This window comes from Lactuca serriola, chromosome 7, assembly GCF_051521515.1.
Source record: "Lactuca serriola cultivar US96UC23 chromosome 7, Lser_US96UC23_V15, whole genome shotgun sequence".
In the NCBI taxonomy this organism is placed as follows: domain Eukaryota; kingdom Viridiplantae; phylum Streptophyta; class Magnoliopsida; order Asterales; family Asteraceae; genus Lactuca; species Lactuca serriola.
Window position 1 is genome coordinate 55,140,990 of NC_136414.1, and position 21,769 is coordinate 55,162,758.

A 21,769-nucleotide genomic window follows, 5' to 3' on the forward strand; every position below is an offset into this window, starting at 1 on the left:
ATATCACAATAAATCACAACACATAAATAACATGCAAATACACTGGCATATAACTCTATAGTACTCTGTCACATAACTCTGTTACCACTCTAGGTAAAGTATAGTGAGAAGACTCACCTCTGGTATCTCGGTAAATATCTGACTCGGTAAACGCTGGCCTAGCCTCCGCCTAATCATATGAAATAAATACTCTATTTAATATAACTCTCAAAGGCTAGACTATGTCCTCTTATGACACTCTCAGAAGGGTAAAAGACCATTTTACCCCTCTCATAACTCAAAAGGCCCCACAATAGACCATACCCTAAAAGTCAACCAAAAGTCAACTTTTCGGGTTACGCTACGCGTACCAGATGTGTACGCTGAGCGTACCCGGCTGCATCGTAGAATCGGGGAACGCCACCCAGTACGCGGCGCGTACTGGGATTACGCCCGGCGTACTCCCCAGCTTCAGCCCCTTAGCTCTTGAGGTCTTAAACAGTTAAGACCCACGTCCAAATTCTAGATCTGACCACAGCTAAGCCTCTTAATCCATAAAGTGGATGACTTTAAGCCTTTGTATGGCTGAACAAGCCACCAACTCCCATAATGTTCCATCCTTTAACTCTAGATGGCTTATTACACAAGCATGACCTCAAACTAACATCCAAGATGGAAACTTTATGGTTCTAAATCACTAATACCACTAAATAGGGACAGATCTCGGACCATGGAGCACTTTACACTCATAAAGTCTCCACCTTTGGGGTTTTTAGCCCTAGAAATGGCACATGCAACAACAACCAAAAGAAGAGGAAAGTTTTGAACTTTATACCTTCAAGTGTAGCCCTTTTCTCTGTAGATCTCAGATCCAAAATGGCACCTCAAGCTTTAGCTTCCAAGAGCTCCTTTCCTTCCTCTTCACTAAGTCACCAAAGCACAATTAGCTCCAACAACACTCTCATACACTAAGGACGATGGGAGGCTCTCTCTGAGGGTTTCACTCACTGATATGGAGGCTGAGAAATGAACCTTAGCACCCTTTAAATAGTGCACAGGACGGATTAGGGATTTTGCACCTGGGCCGGGTACGCCGGGCGTAACTCTGGGTACGCCCAGCGTACCTTGGCGACTCCGCGTCCAAATTAAGCGCATGAGAACGTGCAGCGTACCCCTCTGGTACGCCCAGCGTGCTCACTTGCTATATTCCCTCCACTCAAGGACTAATCATGACCAATCGACAAAGAATAAGGGTGAAAGAAATGCACCTGAATCTCAGGGTGTTACAATTCTCCCCCACTAGAACCAGACTTCGCCCCCGAAGTCTCATTCCTCGAACAACTCTGGATGCTGCCCTCGCATCTCCGACTCTGACTCCCAAGTCATCTCGAACCCCTTCCGATGTTGCCACTGAACCAAAACCAAAGGTACTTCCTTGTTCCTCAGAACCTTGATCTTCCGATCCCTGATTGCCACCGGTTTCTCAGCATAATTCAGGCTCGCATCCACCTGAATATCCTCCAATGGTACCACTGCCGACTCATCGGCTATACACTTTCGCAACTACGACACGTGGAAGGTGTCATGAATCTGCCCCAACTCCTCAGGTAGCTCCAAACGATATGCTACCCTGCCTACCCTCGCGATCACTCGAAAAGGACCGATATATCGGGGCCCCAACTTGCCCCTCTTCCTGAATCGGATCACTCCTTTCCAAGGAGAGACCTTCAGGAGCACAATGTTGCCAACCTGGAACTCGAGCTCGGACCGGCGCCTGTCCGCATAACTCTTCCGACGACTCTGAGCGGTCAATAACCTCTGCCTGACCTGTTGTATCTGCTCAGTCGTCTGAAGCACGATATCGGTACTACCCATAACACACTGCCCGACCTCTCCCCAGCAAATGGGGGTCCGACACCTTCTCCCATACAATAGCTCAAAGGGTGGCATACCAATGCTCGGATGATGGCTGTTGTTGTAGGAAAACTCTGCCAAGGGAAAATACATGTCCCAACTCCCGCCGAAATCCAACACACATGCCCGAAGCATATCCTCGAGCGTCTGAATCGTTCGCTCACTTTGTCCGTCAGTCTAGGGGTGGTATGTGGTACTAAAATGCAGCCTAGTACTCAATTCCTCATGAAATTTCTTCCAGAATCTGGAAGTGAAACGCACATCTCGGTCTGAGACAATCGAGATCGGCACTCCATGCCGTGATACCACTTCCCTCACGTACATCTCTGCCAACTTCTCTGCGGAAGAGCTCTCACTGATAGCAAGGAAGTGGGCGCTCTTTGTCAACCTGTCCACAATCACCCAAATTGCATCGACTCCCCTAGCAGTCCTTGGTAATTTGGTGATAAAATCCATGGTAATCTGTTCCCACTTCCACTCGGAAACCTCCAACGGCTGCAAGTTACCATGCGGTCTTTGGTGCTCGGCCTTAACCCTACGACAGGTTAAGCACCTCTCAACAAATCACGCGACATCCCTCTTCATACAGGGCCACCAATACTCCCTCTTCAGGTCTAAATACATCAAGAACCAACAACAAACTCTAAGGCTTAATTTATTTCACCAGGTTGGGATCTTCCTCCATCAATTTCAATAGGAACCAATCGTTTGATTTTGATGGCACTGTTGTGGTAGCTAACAATAAGAGGTATCTGAAAGGAGGAGGCAATCGTCGGTGTTCATATATTAGCCAAAGCTTAGTGTTTATCGCAGCTTATAAAGAGTTAGAAGAGGAATTCATAAATGAAATTGATGAAGCTGGTGATGGTAGAGAGAAACAACTACGTAGAGAGAAATCGACGGAGTAGAGGGAAATCGAGGGGAGAAGGAGTACAGACAAGAGAGAGGCGACATAGGTAGGGGAAATGAAGATCCATGGGTTTTTCAGAGGGTTCTGGTCGTGTTTCAGATCAGTGGTGGCTCCGATGATACTGGGTTGAGGTCTAAATTTAGGGCGATGGCTCCGGCGGTGGGATCGATTGCACGTATGGTTATGGGAGGCGGTTCATGGTGAAAGTCAGGTGAATAACAAGATATGGATCTTGTTTGACACCGATCTTCTCTTTTTCTTGTTATACATAAGCTTTAGAGTAAAGAAATGGTGGTCCAGATGGTTTAGCTTCTTTTCAAATAAGAGAGAGAGAGAGAGAGAGAGAGAGAGAGAGAGAGATTATATATTAAATAATTATATTTAGTTTTTTCTTTTTTTTAATATGAGAAAACATCATAAATGGTCCCTTGTGGTTGTGAAATGACGAAAATACCATTCGGTTAACAGATAAACTTAACGGAATTAGCAAAAAGAACCAAACATCAAAAGTTTTGAAAACACAGGGAACATCTATGAGGTTTTTAAATATTTTCTATATATTAAAGAATTAGCATGCAACACAAAAATAAAACATACAATCAAAATGCAAAGTTTAATGAAATAAACCTCAGGCTAGAAAAAGAAACAACATTTACGTTTCTTCCTTTCCAATCCTTTTACATCTAAAACTTGATCTGAATAGCACTGATAACATCATCACTAGCTTGGAAGGCCTTGGCAAGAATATCAGTTGATATATCTGGTTTCGAGCCAAAAATCACATTTGCAATGGGAATCACACCAGGATTCTGACTACTCAATGCTGCGATTGCAATGGCATTGGTCTTTCCAACATTTCTTTGGTAATGTACAAGGTTTACTGGGAAAACAAAAACATCACCTTTATATAGAACTTTAGTAATATGACGGTTTTCAGGGTTTGATGTGACAAATCCAACCTCAAGACTTCCTTCCAAAACAGTCAAGATTTCAGTGGCACGAGGATGCGTGTGAGGTTGGTTAATCCCCCATGGAGCGTAATCAATACGAGCCATTGAGATTCCCAAAGTGTTGAGTCCTGGCAATTGTGTCACAAAAACTGGGGTTACCCGTGAGCCAAGGGCATTTGAGGTATTGCCCATCATGTGTAGTCCAGCAAAGGAGAAGTCGTTGGCTTGAACCAAACTCGGGTTTTTGCAAGCAAATCCGTTCACCATAACTGTTATAAGAAAACGATTATATAATAGACATCGAAACCAACAGAGCTAGAAGTAGATTTTCTAGTAATGAAAGTGAGAAAAATTAATGAAATGATCATGGTACCTTGAGCGTTCATGTCTGCAACGCAGAAATCTTGAAGAGGACTGTGGTCGGCTGCCATTGCCATAGAGAAAACGAGAGCCAGAAAGATGAAGACACAAGCCATTGTTGGATCAAAAGGACGTGAAATTGATAGATATAATGAGTTTGTGTGGATGGAAAGGTTGAAAATGTAGGTCTGTTTATATACCGAAATTAAAGCAGAGACGCCATGGATGAAAAGCTGATCATATGCCGTCCTGTGAATATTTGAAACAGTCGTATTAGGTACGTGCACAAGCAAGACAAAGGTTTATGAGCCGGCTTGGCCCATTCATGGCAAATTTGTGGATTAGATTACGTTTAGACATCGATCTAGTCAAAAGTGCTTGATCGGCTGTTTTTAGGTTATGTCGTGACTTGATTTCGGTTCAAAGGATTATTAGATTATATATATAGTTAATTTGGGTAGACGAGTGTATTGTGTAAGGATATGCGTTCTTGTAACGATGTACTAATGAATTTTATATATTTTTTAATAACAATAATTTTGATGTATTAATATCTTCTAGGTTAACGAACTTTTTGCAAATTTGTCAAATAACCATAACTTTGAAAATAGAATTTTTGTTGTCACAAAAAGTATGTTTGAAACTACTTTTTCTTATAAAATTTACTTCGAAATATTGAAATTTTTAATGAGTTTCAAACTTGTTCGATTGTCTAAGTTGAAGTTGGAACTTCTTCTTAGATATTGAAATAATATAATAGAAAACAGAGAAAGGAAAAGAAAATTAATTAATTTTTCAATACAAAATCAAGATTTGAAGAAAAAAAAGAAAGGAAGTCAAGAATGAGGATGACCAATGATACTAAAGGCAGAGATGAAAGAGAAAAAGAAAGACATAAAATTCTAACAGGTACTTGTATTTGAGTTTCAGAAAAAAAAATAATAAGTAAAAAAAAATACATTTTTAGAAAAAATGCTTATTAATTAGCAGCTATGGTAGCAAAATAAAGTTTTTTAAAAAATGTTTGTATTAATATTTAAGGTGACGATGACAAAACGTATAAACTAATAAACTTTTTTTAGAGTGTTTAGCAAAACCTACTCATATATTTAAAGTGCTTAAAAAAATATCCTTAAAACAAATGGCATCGGAAAGGTCAGTCAAATGGTTCAAACTCACTTACAAGTCAGTAAAAAAGGAATAATCACCTTTTCAGGAGATGCTATTGTGGTTTAGAAACTCAATTTGTACAAGTAAATGAAGACCCCTACAAGGCCGATCCCAGTGGTTCAAACTCATTAAGGGTCTTCTGGATCAACCTTGTAAGTGTCTTCATTTAGTTGTTGTATACATCGAGCTTCTAAACCATAATAGCATCTCCTGGTAAAAGGGTGAGTACGTCGTTTTTGTTGACTTTTAAGTGAGTTTAAACCACTGGATCGACATTCAGATGCCATTTATGAAGAAATACTCAGACGAGAATAAGAGAAGAAGATATGTGAAATTTGGTTTTATGTACATCCTATATTTGAAACTCAATCCTAACACATAAGATCTGGCCTAACTTCCACATCACAATATTATCATTTCATTTATTTGGCCTGTTAGATCGATGGTAACTAGTCAATTTGTTGACATTGTAACAAAATTGTAAATGTAATAACATAATGGTGTTGAAATCGAAACTTTGGTAAACTTAATGACTTTATTGCAATTTACAAATAGTGGTTACCGGAAGAACAAAAAGAATTGGTCATTGGGTTGATATTGCAACAAAATTATAAATATAATGACTTAATTGAAAGAAAAAAAAATACAGTGTCAAAATCAAAATTTTCGATTAACTTTATGACTTTATTGCAATTTATCATAATTTATATGATAAGAAAAGTCTAAAAAGACATGCTTATTAGCTTATATGTTAGGAAAAGTCAATTTAAAAGTCGACACCCATTGTCAAACACTCATTTTAACTTAAAGGTTTTAGGATGTATTGAACACATAATTTTTGGGAGCTTCTAGCTTTTTTAAAAAAATCTTGATAAAAAGAAAAAGTTTTGTTCGGTAGCAAAAGCTTGTAGTTTTTGGGTTAAACAAAAAGCTCTAAACTCAAAAGCTACTTCAACCGGCGTTTAAAAAATGCTTTTAGATTTTAACTTGTTGACTAAAATACCATTTGAAATAAATAAATCATATCCATACTATTAGTAATTAACTTATACGATTAAATATAAATATATTTAAATAATTATGATGTTTTTGTTGGAAACAACAATATCTACAGATTCTATAATTTATTAATCTTCATCTAAAATAAATAATAAATATTTATTATATGACTTTATAAACCAAATTTATTATCATATAATAATATTATTTTTTTTTAGAACGTTGAAACATTTGTGCTATGTAAAAATGTTTTGTAGAGGTTCTTACAAAATTGAAAAGTCTTATTTATTTTATTTGTAACAAAAATATTATTTGCCCTATGTTTGGTGTGTTAGCTGGAAAACTATATGTATATATATATATATATATATATATATATATATATATATATATATATATATATATATAGTTGATAGCTGAAAAACTAATTGATAAAAAATAAAATTTGATAAAACTAGCTGAAAGATATAAAATAACATCAAAAAACATTTAGAAGAATGTGATTTTTGCAATTAATTAAGGGTATAAAATGACGTTAGGTTATGTTTGTTGTGCCACATCTAACTTATTTTTTTTAAGTTTTTAAGTTATTATGTTTGACAAGCCAAGAAGTATATTATAAACTAACTTTTTAAAACGCTACTTATGTTGTGTTTAGGGTGCACAATTAGCTGATAAACAAACTTATTTTTCTGAGTTTTTATAAGTTGTTAAATTTTGCAAGCTAAAAAGTAATTTAAAAGCTAAATTTTTAAAAATTTATTTGAACTAACTTTTTCATAAATATTTTTTTTAACTTTCCAAACATACCCTTAATTAATTATGAAAATCATATTTTTTAAATGTCATTTTATATTTCCAGCTAGTTTTTACTAAAAGTTATTTTTTATTAGATAGTTGTTAGCTATTCTGCTAACAACTAGTTTTCACTTAACAACTAGCATTTTAGTTAACACGTCAAACATATGTATAAAAATTTCTTATCATTTAAGAAGCTTAACCAATGCACTTGATATTAGATTTTGGATGATTTTTAACTTTTGATAATTATAGCTTAGAAAAACTAATTTGTCATCATTATATTTCAGTTTTAGTTTATATCTATATACCATATTATGTAATTTTGGCTTTTGACAAAACACTCGATTTAAACAAAAAGATTTGTTTGACAATATTTGTTTTTAACTTTTAGTTTAAATAAAACGTTTCAAATATAAAAGGTACTTCATGTAGAGTTTAAGAAAATGCTATAGAGATTTTAGAATCAATTTCCATAATTGCCCATAAAATATATTTACATATTTATCTTTTTTAAACAACTGTCCTTTTACGTAATTTTACATATTTCAAAATCTTCCAACTACATTTGCCAAATACTGATATAAGAAATAAAAATTACACATTCCAACTATTAGTTATCACCTTCCAACTTCCAACTACTAGTTAGTTTTGCCAAATACGCTTTATATATAAGTAACTAATTCTTCACTTCTATATTAACTTCATTAGTTAAAGAATGTATGTATATAAACAATATGGGAAAAATTATATTTATTGTTATTATTCATTTACACATTTTGAACTTCATTACTTAAAGAATGAACCTCTTCAAAAATTCAAAATTCCATACTAACAAAAGAAAAACAATACTTGCTAAAAGAATTTTTCCATTGATTCTTGTATATATTCTTTAACTAGTGCTTATAAATTATTCTTCAAAGAAGTATAATTTGTTTTAAGTGTTGAGTATCATAATTAATCATATTTTCATTTTTTTTCTAAAAACCTTTTTTCTCGTAAAAACCCTTTTACAATCACGCTTGAAGCAACTTTTATTGATTTGAAAAAAAAATGTAACATCCTCTTTTGAGAAGTTTCTTATTTAGGGATTGTGGCAATAAATGGATCAAGTAAAGGTCTTAGTCTTTAAGGGAATATGGCTTATACCTTATTGTATGTTGATAACTCTTGTTAGGTGATCTAGCCTGTGTTTCGGAGCCAAAAGGGTAAAATGGGAAAAGTTAATTATTGGGTGTCTTGCATGGATTATGGTTTTTAGATCGATAAGTGTTAAGCGAAAAGTAACTAGATAAAAGTGTTGGGTCGTCAATACATTTCCGTGGATATAAAGATTGTCGAAAACAGAGTTGAAACAAAGAAGTTATGGTTGTTTGAAGCTGGAATGGATTTGGGTGGAAAGTCATGGTCACGGCATGGGGATCATAGCCCACAACATGGCGATCATTCAGGCCAAAGCCCGTGATTTTTAGGGTTATCAATGTATTTAAGCTTAATGTTTCACATTTTTGGGCATTTTATCAGCCCTCATCACCTCTAGGACCCCTTAACAAAAACCCTAGCCTCCACTTTCAAGTTTTGAGCTTATCCCCTATCCTCACTCCTCTTTTGGATGCTTGTTGAAAATTTTGATGATATTTAAGATCAAGTAGGTTCTTTTGGTTTCAAGGAAAGTTGTTTCAATTTTGAATCCATCAAAGGCACTATATTTGTGGACTATTGTAAGTATAAAGTTCCAATCTTGCTATCAAGTTCTTCAGATCTTGTCATTTGGGGGTTTTGGCACTTTTAGTCCATTTTATGGGTAATATTGGAGTTGAGTGGACTCCAACTTCTTTTGATTCGTTTATAATGCTTCTTGGACCTCATAGACTAGAAAAGTTATGATATTTTGCCTTCCCTTCTATCCATGCAAGTTATCTTGGTCCTTAAGGTTATTTTTGTAACACCGTGAATTTCAAAACAATTTTTCGCATAATTTAAAAACATATTCATTTAATTTTCATAAACATCAGTGTTTGAAACTCCAATCAATGTCATACAACGAATCCCAAGATCACATATCATAAAAATCCCATGTGTGTGTACTGATCAAGCCGGCGCCTTCCCACGGTCATCACTAGTACCTGAAACAGTAAACACCAACACTGTAAGCACAAAGCTTAGTGAGTTCCCCAAAATACCACACATAACACATATTAGCCACTCGAGGCTATAACTCTGTGGGTCCGTAGACCCTACTCTGTGAACCCTTTGGTTCTAACTCTGGGAACCTTCCGGTTCCAACTCTATAAACATGCACAGCATAAATCACATAGAAATAATGCAGTACAACACATAACATACATATAGCATACAAATACTCTGTCACATAACTCTAGTTACCTACTCAAGGTAAAGTATAGTGAGAAGACTCACCTCGTGTATCTCGATAACTCGCGAATCCCGGAAATCACTCGCGCTCGATCCTCCGAGCTATAATCCTCCTATAACATCATATACCTCTAATTAACACTTTCACAACTAAAGTTGACTACCCCTATCAAGTCAACACTGGTCAACTCTGGTCAACGGTCAACGGTCAACTTTGACCAGATTCGGCGAGTGCACTAGAGCGACTCGGCGAGTCTATACGTGTTCACTGACTCCCTACGATCCTCTCTTGACACATCGAGTACTTCCCTGAATCGACGAGTACCACCTGGCATGAATCGCGGGGCCACCACGACTCAACTCGTCGAGTCTCAAGAACAACTCGGCGAGTTCCAGCTTGACTCAGTCCACCTGTCAACCCTCTCTGACTCTCCCTGACTCACTGAGTCAACCCGTAACTCGGTAAGACCACTCGCTGAGTGGTTAAAGGCAATCTTCAAGCTACTCGCCGAGTCTGTTCTTCGGACTCGGCGAGTCTAAGCCATGCATGAACTCAAACTCACTCCTGAGGTCAGATCCGTTCCAGTAACTCATAGAGCCAGTCCTTCCAAGCACATTTATCACGTAAAGTTACAATGTTGGCTACCATGCAACGCTTACAAGGCTTCTTTTGGTGAAATGACATATAAAAATGGTAACCTAAGTCCCCAACTCAAAAGGATAGGCATAAAGCAGGGCATTTGGGACTCTCTGAACCTACTAAGATCCAGATCTAGGTACCAATTCCCAAAGGGACCTCTCACACTCAAATTACAAGGCATACAAGGCATGAAGAAACCCTAGATTTGACCATATACATAAAAACACGAGAATAAGCTCTGAATAATACCTCAAATAGCTTCCTCTACCAAAATGGAAGTAGATCCAAGCTCCCCAACCCTCCTAGTTTGGCCTTCCTCTTCCCTTCTTGCTAACACACACAAAGATGATGAATAATGGCCTCTTTTCTCACTCACAAGGACTCACAGGTGCTCTGGTGCTCTCAAGGTCGAAGGTAGCCACAATGAAGGGTTATAAGGCCCTTTAAATAGGGCTCAGGGCCGGGAAATTAAGGTTTCATTAAACAGCGTAGACTCGCCGAGTCCACTCTTGGACTCGCCAAGTCCGGACGCGAACCCGCGTCCAAATCCGCGATCCTACTCGGCGAGTCTAGGCTCCAACTCACCGAGTCTCCTCACAATTTACCAAAAATAAATAAATGAATAATACCTGGGCATCCGTGCTGTTACAATTCTCCCCCATTAGAACTAGACTTCGCCCTCGAAGTCTCGCTCTGCAAATAACTCTGGATGCTGCTCATGCATCTCACGCTCCGGTTCCCAAGTCATCTCGGACCCCTTCCGATGCTGCCACTGAACCAAAACCAGGGGTACCTCCTTGTTCCTCAGAACCTTGATTTTCCGATCTCTGATTGCCACTGGTCTCTCAACATAGTTTAGGCTCGCATCCACCTGAATATCCTCTAATGGGACCACTGCCGACTCATCGGCTATACACTTCCTCAGCTGCAAATCATGAAAAATGTCGTGAATCTGCCCCAACTCTGCTGGCAAATCCAAACGATAGGCTACCCGGCCTACCCTCGCGATCACTCGGAAAGGACCAATATATCGGGGCCCCAACTTGCCCCTCTTCCTGAATCTAATCACTCCTTTCCAAGGAGAGACCTTCAAGAGCACAAGGTCGCCGACCTGAAACTCAAGCTCGGACCGACGTCTGTCTGCATAGCTCTTCTGACGACTCTGAGCGGTCAACAACCTCTGTCTGACCTGCTAGATCTTCTCTGTCGTCTGAAGCACGATCTCTGTACTGCCCATCACACGCTGACCAACCTCTCCCCAACAAATAGGGGTCCGACACCTCCTCGCATACAACAACTCAAAGGGTGGCATACCAATGCTCGAATGATGGCTGTTGTTGTAGGAAAACTCTGCCAAGGGCAAGTACGCATCCCAACTACCCCCGAAATCCAATACACATGCCCGGAGCATGTCCTCAAGCGTCTGAATCGTCCGCTCACTCTGACCGTCTGTCTGGGGATGATATGCGGTACTAAAGTGCAGCCTAGTACCCAACTCCTCATGAAACTTCTTCCAGAACCTGGAAGTGAAACGCACATCTCGGTCTGAAACAATCGAGATCGGCACCCCATGCCGAGATACCACTTCCCTCATGTATACCTCTGCCAATTTCTCTGCTGAAGAACTCTCGCTGATAGCAAGAAAGTGAGCGCTCTTCGTCAACCTGTCCACAATCACCCAAATTGCATCAACTCCCCTAGCAGTCCTTGGCAATTTGGCGATAAAATCCATGGTGATCTGTTCCCACTTCCATTCGGGAACCTCCAACGACTGCAACTTACCATGCGGCCTCTGGTGCTCGGCCTTAACCCTACGGCAGGTCAAGCACCTCTCAACAAACCACGCAACATCCCTCTTCATACAGGGCCACCAATACTCCTTCCTCAGGTCCAAATACATCTTAGTGGCCCCAAGATAGATCGAAAATTTCGACCGATGAGCCTCTTCCATCAAAATTGTACACGTTCCTCCCACAAACGGCACCCAGATACGCCCCTGAAATGTCATAAGCCCCCGACCATCGGTAACGAACTCTGAAACCAAACCAACAACCCGCTCTTTCTTCTACATCTCAGGTTGCACAGCCTCGGCCTGTGCCCCACGAATGGCGTCCAACACTGGAGCTACCACGGTCAATCTCAAACATACATCCCGTAACGGGGTGCTTTCCGCCCTGCGGCTCAGTGCATCGGCTACAACATTAGCCTTGCCTGGGTGGTACAGGATCTCACAATCATAATCCTTGACCACATCCAACCACCTTCTCTGTCGCATATTTAGGTTGGGCTGATCCATCAAATATTTCAAACTCTTATGGTCCGTGTATATCGTACACCGAACCCCATACAGGTAGTGACGCCAAATCTTGAGGGCGAACACCACTGCCCCCAACTCTAGATCATGGGTGGGATATCTCATCTCATGAGGCTTCAGCTGCCTCGATGCATATGCTATCACATGCTCTCTCTGCATCAGCACCGCCCCCAACCCCAAAATCGATGCGTCACAGTATACCACAAAGTCCTCCATCCCTTCCGTGAGGGCTAACACCGGGGCTTCGCATAACCTTTGGCGAAGTGTCTCAAAGGAGGCCTGTTGCTCGGGGCCCCATGAAAAAGCAACACCCTTCCGGGTCAACCTGGTGAGTGGCACTGCGATTTTAGAGAAATCCTTGATAAATCTCCGATAATACCCCGCCAACCCTAGGAAACTCCTGATCTCGGAGGGTGACCTCGGCACCTCCCAACTCATCACCGCCTCAACTTTGGCCGGGTCGACCAATATCCCTTTCTGGTTAACGAGATGTCCTAAGAACTGGACCTCCCGCAACCAGAAATCACACTTGGAGAATTTGGCATAAAGCCTCTCCGATCTCAGAACTCCGAGAACCTCTGTTAAATGCTCCTCATGTTGCTCCCTAGATCTCGAATATACCAGAATGTCGTCAATAAATCCAATCACCGACCGATCCAGCATCGGCCTGCACACTCAGTTCATGAGATCCATGAACACTGTCGGGGCATTGGTGAGCCCAAAAGGCATCACCACAAACTCGTAATGCCCATAACGCGTCCTGAACGTTGTCTTCTGGACGTCCTCATCTCGCACCCTCACCTGATGATACCCAGACCTCAAATCGATCTTGGAGAACCAAGACGCTCCCTGCAACTGATCGAACAAATCGTCGATCCTCAGCAACGGGTAACGGTTCTTGACCGTCAGCTTGTTCAACTCCCGGTAATCAATGCACATCCGGTGTGAACCATCCTTCTTCTTGACGAACAGGATAGGCGCTCCCCACGGCGAGCTGCTCGGTCGAATAAACCCCTTCCCCAGCAGCTCCTGAAGCTGCGAGGATAACTCTTGCATCTCTGGAGGTGCAAGACGATAAGGCACCTTAGCGATAGGCACGGCCCCCGGAACCAAATCGATACTGAACTCCACTTGCGTCACAGGAGGCACACCCGAAAACTCCTCAGGAAATACATCAAGGAACTCACGCACTACCGGAACCTCCTCAACAGACCTCGGTCTCTTGGAATCCACCCGCGTATCCATCACATACGCCACAAAACCCTTACAGCCCTGCTGTAGACACTGCCTTGCCCTAGCGGCCGAACAAAACGTTGATCCCGAACGTGTACCCTCGCCGTACACCTCAAGAACTCCCCCACTAGGGTCTCGTATGGTCACCAGTTGTTGCTCGCAGTCGATAACCGCACCGAATCTGCTCAACCAGTCCATGCCCACAATGACACAGACATCACCCATCGCAATAGGAACCAGATCAATCGGGAACTCAACACCGAAAATCTCGACTATGCACCCTCGGAGAACCTCCGTGGCATATATCACCCTCTCGTCAGCTATGGAAACTCTCAGAGGCCGAATCAACGCCTCGCGACTAACACTGATATGCTGACTAAAAGCCAAAGATACAAAAGACCGACTTGCACCCGAGTCAAATAACACCAAGGCAGGTACAAAATTCACAAGAAAAGTACCTACGCATAACATAATATAAGCATGATATCACAACATCAAAATAAATACACGAAAGAATACATACCAGCCACGACATCGGGTGCTGCGCGGACCTCCTCCGCGGTCAGCTGAAAAGCTCTCCCTCGTGCTCTCGGCGCCTCGGCCTTCACTGGCCGACTCTCGGTAGCTCTGATGGCGGCAGGGGCAGATCCCTGAGGTGCTCCCTGAGATGACCCTAGCAATTGCGGACACTCTGCCTTCCGGTGTCCGGTCTGGTTGCAGTGAAAGCACACCGCAAACCCCTTGGGGCAGTCCTTGGCCATGTGCCCCTCCTTGCCACACTTGTAGCAAGATCCTGCTCTACAGACTCTATCATGACCCTTGCCACACTTCCCACAAGTGCGGCCCTTCTGGCTCCCTGGTTTGGGATCAGCGGGCTTGGCCCGCTTGGCTGAGACTGTGTCGGTTGTCGATCCCTTCCCTGAGACTCCGCCTCCTCCCTGGCCCGAGTCTCTAGCTCAATCTCCCTCTTCCGGGTATTTTCCTGAAGCTCGGCAAATGTCCGGTACGAGGAGTTCGTCGCGAACTCCCGAATGTCTCGCCTCAAGATACTCAAATATCGGCTCATACGTGCCTGCTCCGTGGACACGTGCTCAGGGCATAACATCGCCCTCTCATGGAACATCCTGGTAATCCCCGTAACAGACTCAGTACCCTGCTTGAGGGTCAGAAACTCCTGGACCAAATGCTCCTTCTCCACCTAGGGAATGTACTCATCTCGGAACATGGCAGTGAACCTCTCCCAGGTCACTGCCGCAAGCTCAGCAGGTGTAAAGTGCGCCGTCACAAACTTCCACCAGTCCTTCGCTCCCAAGCGAAGCTGGTTCAGCGCGAACCGAACCTTCAAATGCTCAGGAGTTGAGCAAGTGAAGAAACACCCCTCTACATCAGAAATCCATCTCATAGCTGCCACTGGGTCCTGGGTCCCATCAAAGTCTGGTGGTTTTGTGTTGCTGAACTCTCGGAACAGCAACGCATCACCACCCTGCGGCCTCGCGGCAGCAACAGCTGCGGTAGCCGCTGCAACAGCAGCCTCAGAAAGAACAGCAACGCATCACCACCCGAATATCTCTGGTATCTCTGCCCTGATGGCCGCAGCCACCTCCTCATGGATGATCCGGCAGATCTCCTCATCACTGGTCTCACTGCTCTCAGGCATCAGACGTGTCCTCACCATGATCTACCTCTGAAATACAACATACGATAAATTAGAATCCATTCGAGCATACTCACACTCGACAACTCTTCCCTCCTTGATGCTTGGTATTCCAAAGATTCCTACTTGGGCTCTACACCGCTCCGGTGCTTTCAGTAGTACGAGCCCAATACTATTGTCCGCATCGTATCATAATACACCCCAAGTCCTCCTCTTAGGATCCCAAATTCCAAGTACTCTAACATGCATAATCCGTTCTCTAACAGATCTCTCATAAGCCCCTCGCTGCTACCTACTCACTCTCAAGCATCTTGATGTGTGCAAACTCACTTAGTTTTAAACCTACTTTTAATTATCAAATAACACACAAAAGGCAGTGAACCTATCAATTGTGGTATAGCTAAATAAGCAGGGTATCGATCACAGGGAACAACAAGTTAAAATTAAAAACTAATTTTATCTAAGTTAATTAATAAGTAGGGGTTTTCTCTAGTTTTACAAGACTAGAAACTTACTAACTATTACTAATTTAAGAACTAGAAAATAAAGACTTAACTAGATTCAATAATTGGAAAGGAACTTCTGTTTAGTTCAACTCGGTTGACTCTATGGTTGATTTCAAGGTAATGGTGCAATGGATTAATTCTTTCGTTGGTTACCGATTCAAGTGATTAGATTCGTATTCACTACCCTAATCCTTAGCAAATAAACTAACTTAAACAGTGGCCAATTGTCTAATTTAATTAAATTCACTAGATTAATTATTCGGGTTAAGTTAGACTTGCAATAGTTAACTAATTTATTCTTTTAATTAACTTCTTGTTTGATGGTCATCTTACAAGCTTGCACATGGATTTACTCAATTTTCTTATTAATTCTAGTTTCATATTCATTAATCCTAGACATATGGTATAGTGATCACATAGCATATGAGGTTAATAATCAATAGATGTTCATGCTAATCAATTATCTTCCTATTAACAAAAAATTAATTATTATTCACACACAAGGTTCTTTAGCAAGCTAAAATAACAAAAATTCACCAACTTGGAATTAATCCTACCAATCAATCAAACCATATTGTCAACTTTGTATCCCCAAATAGAAGTCTAAAGGTTTTAGCTCATAATTGAAGTAAATAACAGCAAACAAACAAAGTCAAATTGCTTAACCATAATGATAAAACAAAAGAATAAGTGGAATGATGAAATTTTGCCTCAATTACTCTCCGGGATTGAATTCTAGCTTCTTTCGTCGTCTTCTAGGGTTTCTCTGGCTTCTCAATCGCAGCAAAACACTTCTGAATCGTCCCAGAACTCTCTTCTATCGATCTAAGGAATTATCTTTATATATACGAATCGACTCATCGAGTCAGGTGGTGACTCGTCGAGTCCCTCTCACATTCCCCGTATTGTGATAACTCTCTGGGATCCCGAGTCATTATCTTCTCGATTCTTCGATTGGACTCGCCGAGTAGTCGATCTGACTCGCCGAGTCAGTGCCATTTTTAGTGTTTTTCTTCTTTATTTCATCCTCGATCTTCTAACTGTTTCTCCCGCTTCCTTTCGCTTCTGAGCTTCATCTTTGGACTGAAAGTATAATTTAAACACTTTTAAGTACCTTTTGTCCATAAAATGCAATAATTTAGCTAATAAATGAATAATAATGTATACTTAATATGAACCAATCATGCACATATCAAAATACCCCACACTTGTCTTTTGCTTGCCCCCAAGCAAAACTAAATTTTAAACATATTAGAATCACATATGACAACTCCAATCTAACCTAGCCATTATGCAAAGACCGCAACGCATGCATTTGTGTCTAAAATTTTTCCTAAAGACCTCCCATACTCCAAATACTCACAATCCTCATAAACACTTGCCCACTCATCTCGAACTATGCTCATTTTATGCAACCCTCTGAATCCATTCGCAGAAAACCTCTTACCCTCAAGGTGTTTTTAATTGAGCAACCCAAGCATACATAATCTAGAATTATACTTTTTCGATACCACCATGGAGCTCTTTTCGAATTCTTCACGTCCTTTAATAATTTGATCTTTGATCTCTTTGAATTCACCACCTTTATTGTTTGATTTTTGGTATCTTCAACTTTTTGAATCTTCGGAATTTTGATCTTTTGATCTTCACTTTGATTGCTCCAAAATTCTTACAACTTCTCTTGTAATTCTCTCTCTCTTTTTTTTAACATGTACCTCACTTTTTTCACTCAAATCCTACATGCTTAAGCAGGGGCGCTCAATCTCAACCTTTATTGGTTAAGGATAACAATCTTCCTAGATACATTTCAGGTTTAGGCTGCTAAACATATTGCATCCCTCGGGCCGAGGGGGATTGTGTTTTTGTCCCATGATTTCACTAGAATAAGGAAGCCACAAATGCACTAGAACGTATATAGGCTCAACTAAACATTTGGGTCTTCATGCAATTATCAACACAATTCTAACATGGAATCCTAATTTTACTTTTACCAAAATTTTCTAAATTAAATCCTAAGTAATATTTTTGGTATGCAAAATTTTTTAAAATTAGCCTAAATTAAGATTCTAAGTTTTCTATTTATGTGACCAACCCCCTACCCCACACTTATTTTATGCAATGCCCTCATTGCATATTATGCATGATAAAAACATAAAAAGAAAATAAAGAGGGAATTGGAACAAACTCCCCTGGGATAGCAGTCGATAGATTGATCACTTCCTTTTCAGCTCCAATTCACTTGACTTTAGACATGGGAACAACTCATCCATGCCTTGGGTGTCAATTCTCGTGTGGGTAGCTCCAAATACGTGGAAAACAGTATAAGATCTTCAAAAATTAATATGGAAAGAATAGATAGTCAAGTGGTACTCTAATCAGCATCAAATTAGCAGCCCCTTCGACATGAAACCAAACGACTCGTCGAGTATATACCAGACTCGTTTAGACATGCACACAAAAACCGGTTTGGGCTATAGGATCTGATTCGATCCGAAAACCGGATTTGGTCAAAACCGGTTTTGACCGAACCGGATCGGATTGAACCGGCCACCGGATTGAAACCGGATCAAGGCTTCGAATACGAATCGGATTTGACCCCCGGATCGAGAACCGGATTTTGACAGAACCGGATCCAAAACCGGTTTGAAACCGGATTTTTTGTTACCGTTAAAAAACGGGAATTTTCAATTTTTTTTTTTTTTTTTTTTTTTTTTTAAAAAAAAACTAGCCGTTGGAACTTAAAAAAACCGGCTACTTTGACTTTTTTTGACTTTTTGGCACTTCTAAACACCTATATATACCTTTCATTTGCTACATTTCAATTTTACACAAAAAATTTACTACTTATTCTCATAATACTCAAAAAAATGAGCTTGAGAAATTCAACCGCGGGTCAAGATTCGGATGCAACGGTGGTTAAAATCATACCAACCACTCGGAGTAAAGAAGTGTGGGAACATTACGATTTGTGTTTGTTGTCGAACGGGAAGGAAAAAGCGAGATGCAAGAAGTGCGGAATGTTTTTGGGAAAAGATGGCAATAGCACGTTAAAGAGTCATACAACAAAAACTTGTCCGGCTGTAAAAGGTCAAAGCGATCCAAGTCAACCAAATATTACTCCCGACGGGTCGATCTTCATTTACAACAATGATGACCTTCGTGAAAGCTTTTGCAAGTTCGTGATTCAAGAGGGCTATCCTTTCAACCACTTCGACAACCCACGATTAACAAGGATTTTGCGGGAAAAAATGCAACCGCAATACCGGCAAGTAAGTCGCACTTCTCTTAGACGTGATGCTTTAAAGTATTGGGATATAGCCAAAAAAGATATGCAATTGGGATTTTTAAATATAAAAACCGATGTTTCTTTAACCTGTGACGTTTGGTCCTCCGCCGGTAGTTGTCCCAAAAGCTATCTTTGTGTCACGGCACATTGGATAGATCCCTCTACTTGGGTAATGAACAAACGAGTTATTGCTTTTGAACTTTTTGCGCATCCTCACACGGGGGCAAGATTATTTGCAATTTTAGTAAGCGTTATAGAGACTTATAATTTACACGACAAAATCTTCTCTATTTCGTTTGACAATGCAAGTAACAATACCGCAGCGGCAAAAAGATTAATTGCAAAATATAAACCTATTTTGGATGGCTCGTTTTTTCATACTAGATGTGTTTGTCACATTATTAATCTTGCGGTACAAGATGGTTTAAAAATGATAGATTCGACGATTGAAAAATTCAAAACTGTGTTAACTAGAGTTTTTGGAAGACATAAAGCTACAATGGAAAAATATCGAAAGTTTGCCATTTCCATTAACGTAACTCCATATAGTCCTCATTGGGATTGTGACACTAGATGGAGTTCAACATGCATGATGTTTGAAAGTTTGACACGTCAAAGAATCGCTTTGCAATTATTTTACGACACAATTTCAAAAGGAAAAAACCCGGTTTCGGATTATGATTGGGATTTGATGGAAGAGTTTGTGGAAATGTTAAACGTTTTTAAACAATCAACCACTTTTCTATCGGGTGTGTATTACCCTACAAGTCCGTTGTTACTAAATGAATTATGGTTGATGTCCGCACAATTGGAACGTTTTGAACAAAGAAGTGAAATATTTGTTTTGGTTACGAGACCAATGAGACAAAAACTAGTCAAATATTTCAAAGAAATGCCACCACTTTTTACTTGCGCCGCAGCATTAAACCCATGTATCAATGTTACGGGTGTAGAGGCTTTGATTACCAAAATTGCTATGTCTTTAAATTTGCACAAAGATAACTCAAACTACATCCGTAACCAAATAAACATTTTTAATGATACTTTTACTAATTTGTTTGACATTTACGCTACAAAATATGGCAATATGTCAAACACTTTTGCAAGTGTAACCGACTCTACTAGCGGTGCATCGGGTAGTGGTGGGGGTCGAACGGATTTTCATATCGACCTCTATAACTACCTTTTGGAGGAGCAAAACAAAAGAGCACGCACATTAACGCCTAGTAGCGAACTTGGAATTTATATGGGTTCAAACTTTTTAAAATTCATGAGTGCACCACAATTTAAAAATTTGGATCTTTTGGCTTGGTGGAGAGAAAAGGAAGCACAATTTCCTATTCTCTCCGTCATGACCCGTGATTTACTAACCGTCCAAGCTTCCACGGTAGCTTCGGAATCCGCTTTTTCTTTTAGTGGAAGAGTTTTATCAAAGTTGAGGACGAATCTTACCCCGGTTGCGGTAGAGGTTTGCGTTTGCTTGAAGGATTACTTGGATTCTGTGGAACGTATACAACACTTGGCATCACTAGAAGGCCCACTATCACAAAATGTTGAACCGGAGATCATGGATGAAGAATATGCACAAGGCTTATCAACACCTCCGGAAGACGAAGACGATGACGATAAAGTCGAAGATGAAGACGGGGATGAAGAATATGGCATTGATGAGACCCCTAGTTACATGCGTGGCGGTTGAAGAATAATTAAATGAAGGCGACACGAAGTGGAAGACCACAAAAACTATTTCCATTTGGCTAAATGTTATAACGCCACTTTATTATTATTATTATTATTTAACTAGTTTAAAAACTCTTTCTAATTCGACGTTTGATGTATGTTTTAACTATTTTAATGTACCCATGTTGCATTTTGTGTTATATTTGAAGTCCCAAAAATGTGTATTTAAAAAAAAAATAGAGAAAATCGGATCGGATTTCGGATCGGATTTCGGATCGGATCGGATCCGGATCGGATTACACCGAATCGGATGCGGGGCTCGGAAAACCGGTCAAATCCGGTCAAAACCGGTTTGAAACCGGTTCGGATTTAATGCTGAATCGGATTGGGTGTGTCGTCATCAAACCGGATCGGATCGGATCGGATCGGGTCTTTGTGCATGTCTAGACTCGTTGAGTTACTTTGGGAAATCTTCGGATTTTTGAAAATTAAGGGCGACTTGTCGAGTCAGCTTAATGCACTCGACGAGTTGGTCACTGAATGAAAATAATAGCATTCTGCATCTGATCCAGCTTCCAGTAAACTCTCTATACTTTCTATTCACTTCTAGACTCCCTTGCCAACATCTCTAAGGACCAGACTCAATACTTTAACTCTAACGCTCCACTTTCTTGACTCTCTTTCTCACTTTGATTCTATGATTCTAAACCCTTTTGAAGCTAGCACTCCTAATTCAATTCTGAAAAATTGTCAAAGCATCAAACATCAAATAAACATCAAAAGCAAGTTTTAAAAACATTAAACAACCAAATAAAAACAAACACAAAAATAAAAAGATTGAAAATTGTTCAATAAAAATGCAAAGAACTCAATCCTCCTCATCATCATGATCATCTAGCCCTGCTCCACTTCCCCCCGCACCACTTCTTCTTGCAGTTATCACCTCTTCCCATGATGGAATATATGGAAAGTTACCACCATCGATGTGCGGAATGTTAAAGTG

The 21,769-nt window shown here is 40.4% G+C and overlaps 1 protein-coding gene across 1 annotated transcript; it reads right to left on the reverse strand.

Annotated features, from left to right (window-relative positions):
• Positions 1 to 3,452: 3,452 nt before the first annotated feature.
• Positions 3,453 to 4,246, reverse strand: LOC145062710 (putative germin-like protein 2-1). The gene is made up of 2 exons (XM_079010300.1): positions 4,127 to 4,246; positions 3,453 to 4,022 (listed from the first exon to the last, which is right to left on the reverse strand). Exons 1-2 carry the CDS (start codon positions 4,227 to 4,229, stop codon positions 3,487 to 3,489), a joined length of 639 nt encoding a protein of 212 aa, XP_078866426.1. The 5' UTR covers positions 4,230 to 4,246; the 3' UTR covers positions 3,453 to 3,486.
• Between the last annotated feature and the right edge of the window lie 17,523 nt (positions 4,247 to 21,769).

Bases quoted from the DNA above. Each gene is read 5' to 3' on its own strand.
- LOC145062710 (XM_079010300.1), bottom strand. From the start codon at position 4,229: ATGGCTTGTGTCTTCATCTTTCTGGCTCTCGTTTTCTCTATGGCAATG. The intron at 4,023-4,126 runs GTACCATGATCA...TTCTTATAACAG, and splicing joins TGCAGACATGAACGCTCAAG to TTATGGTGAACGGATTTGCT.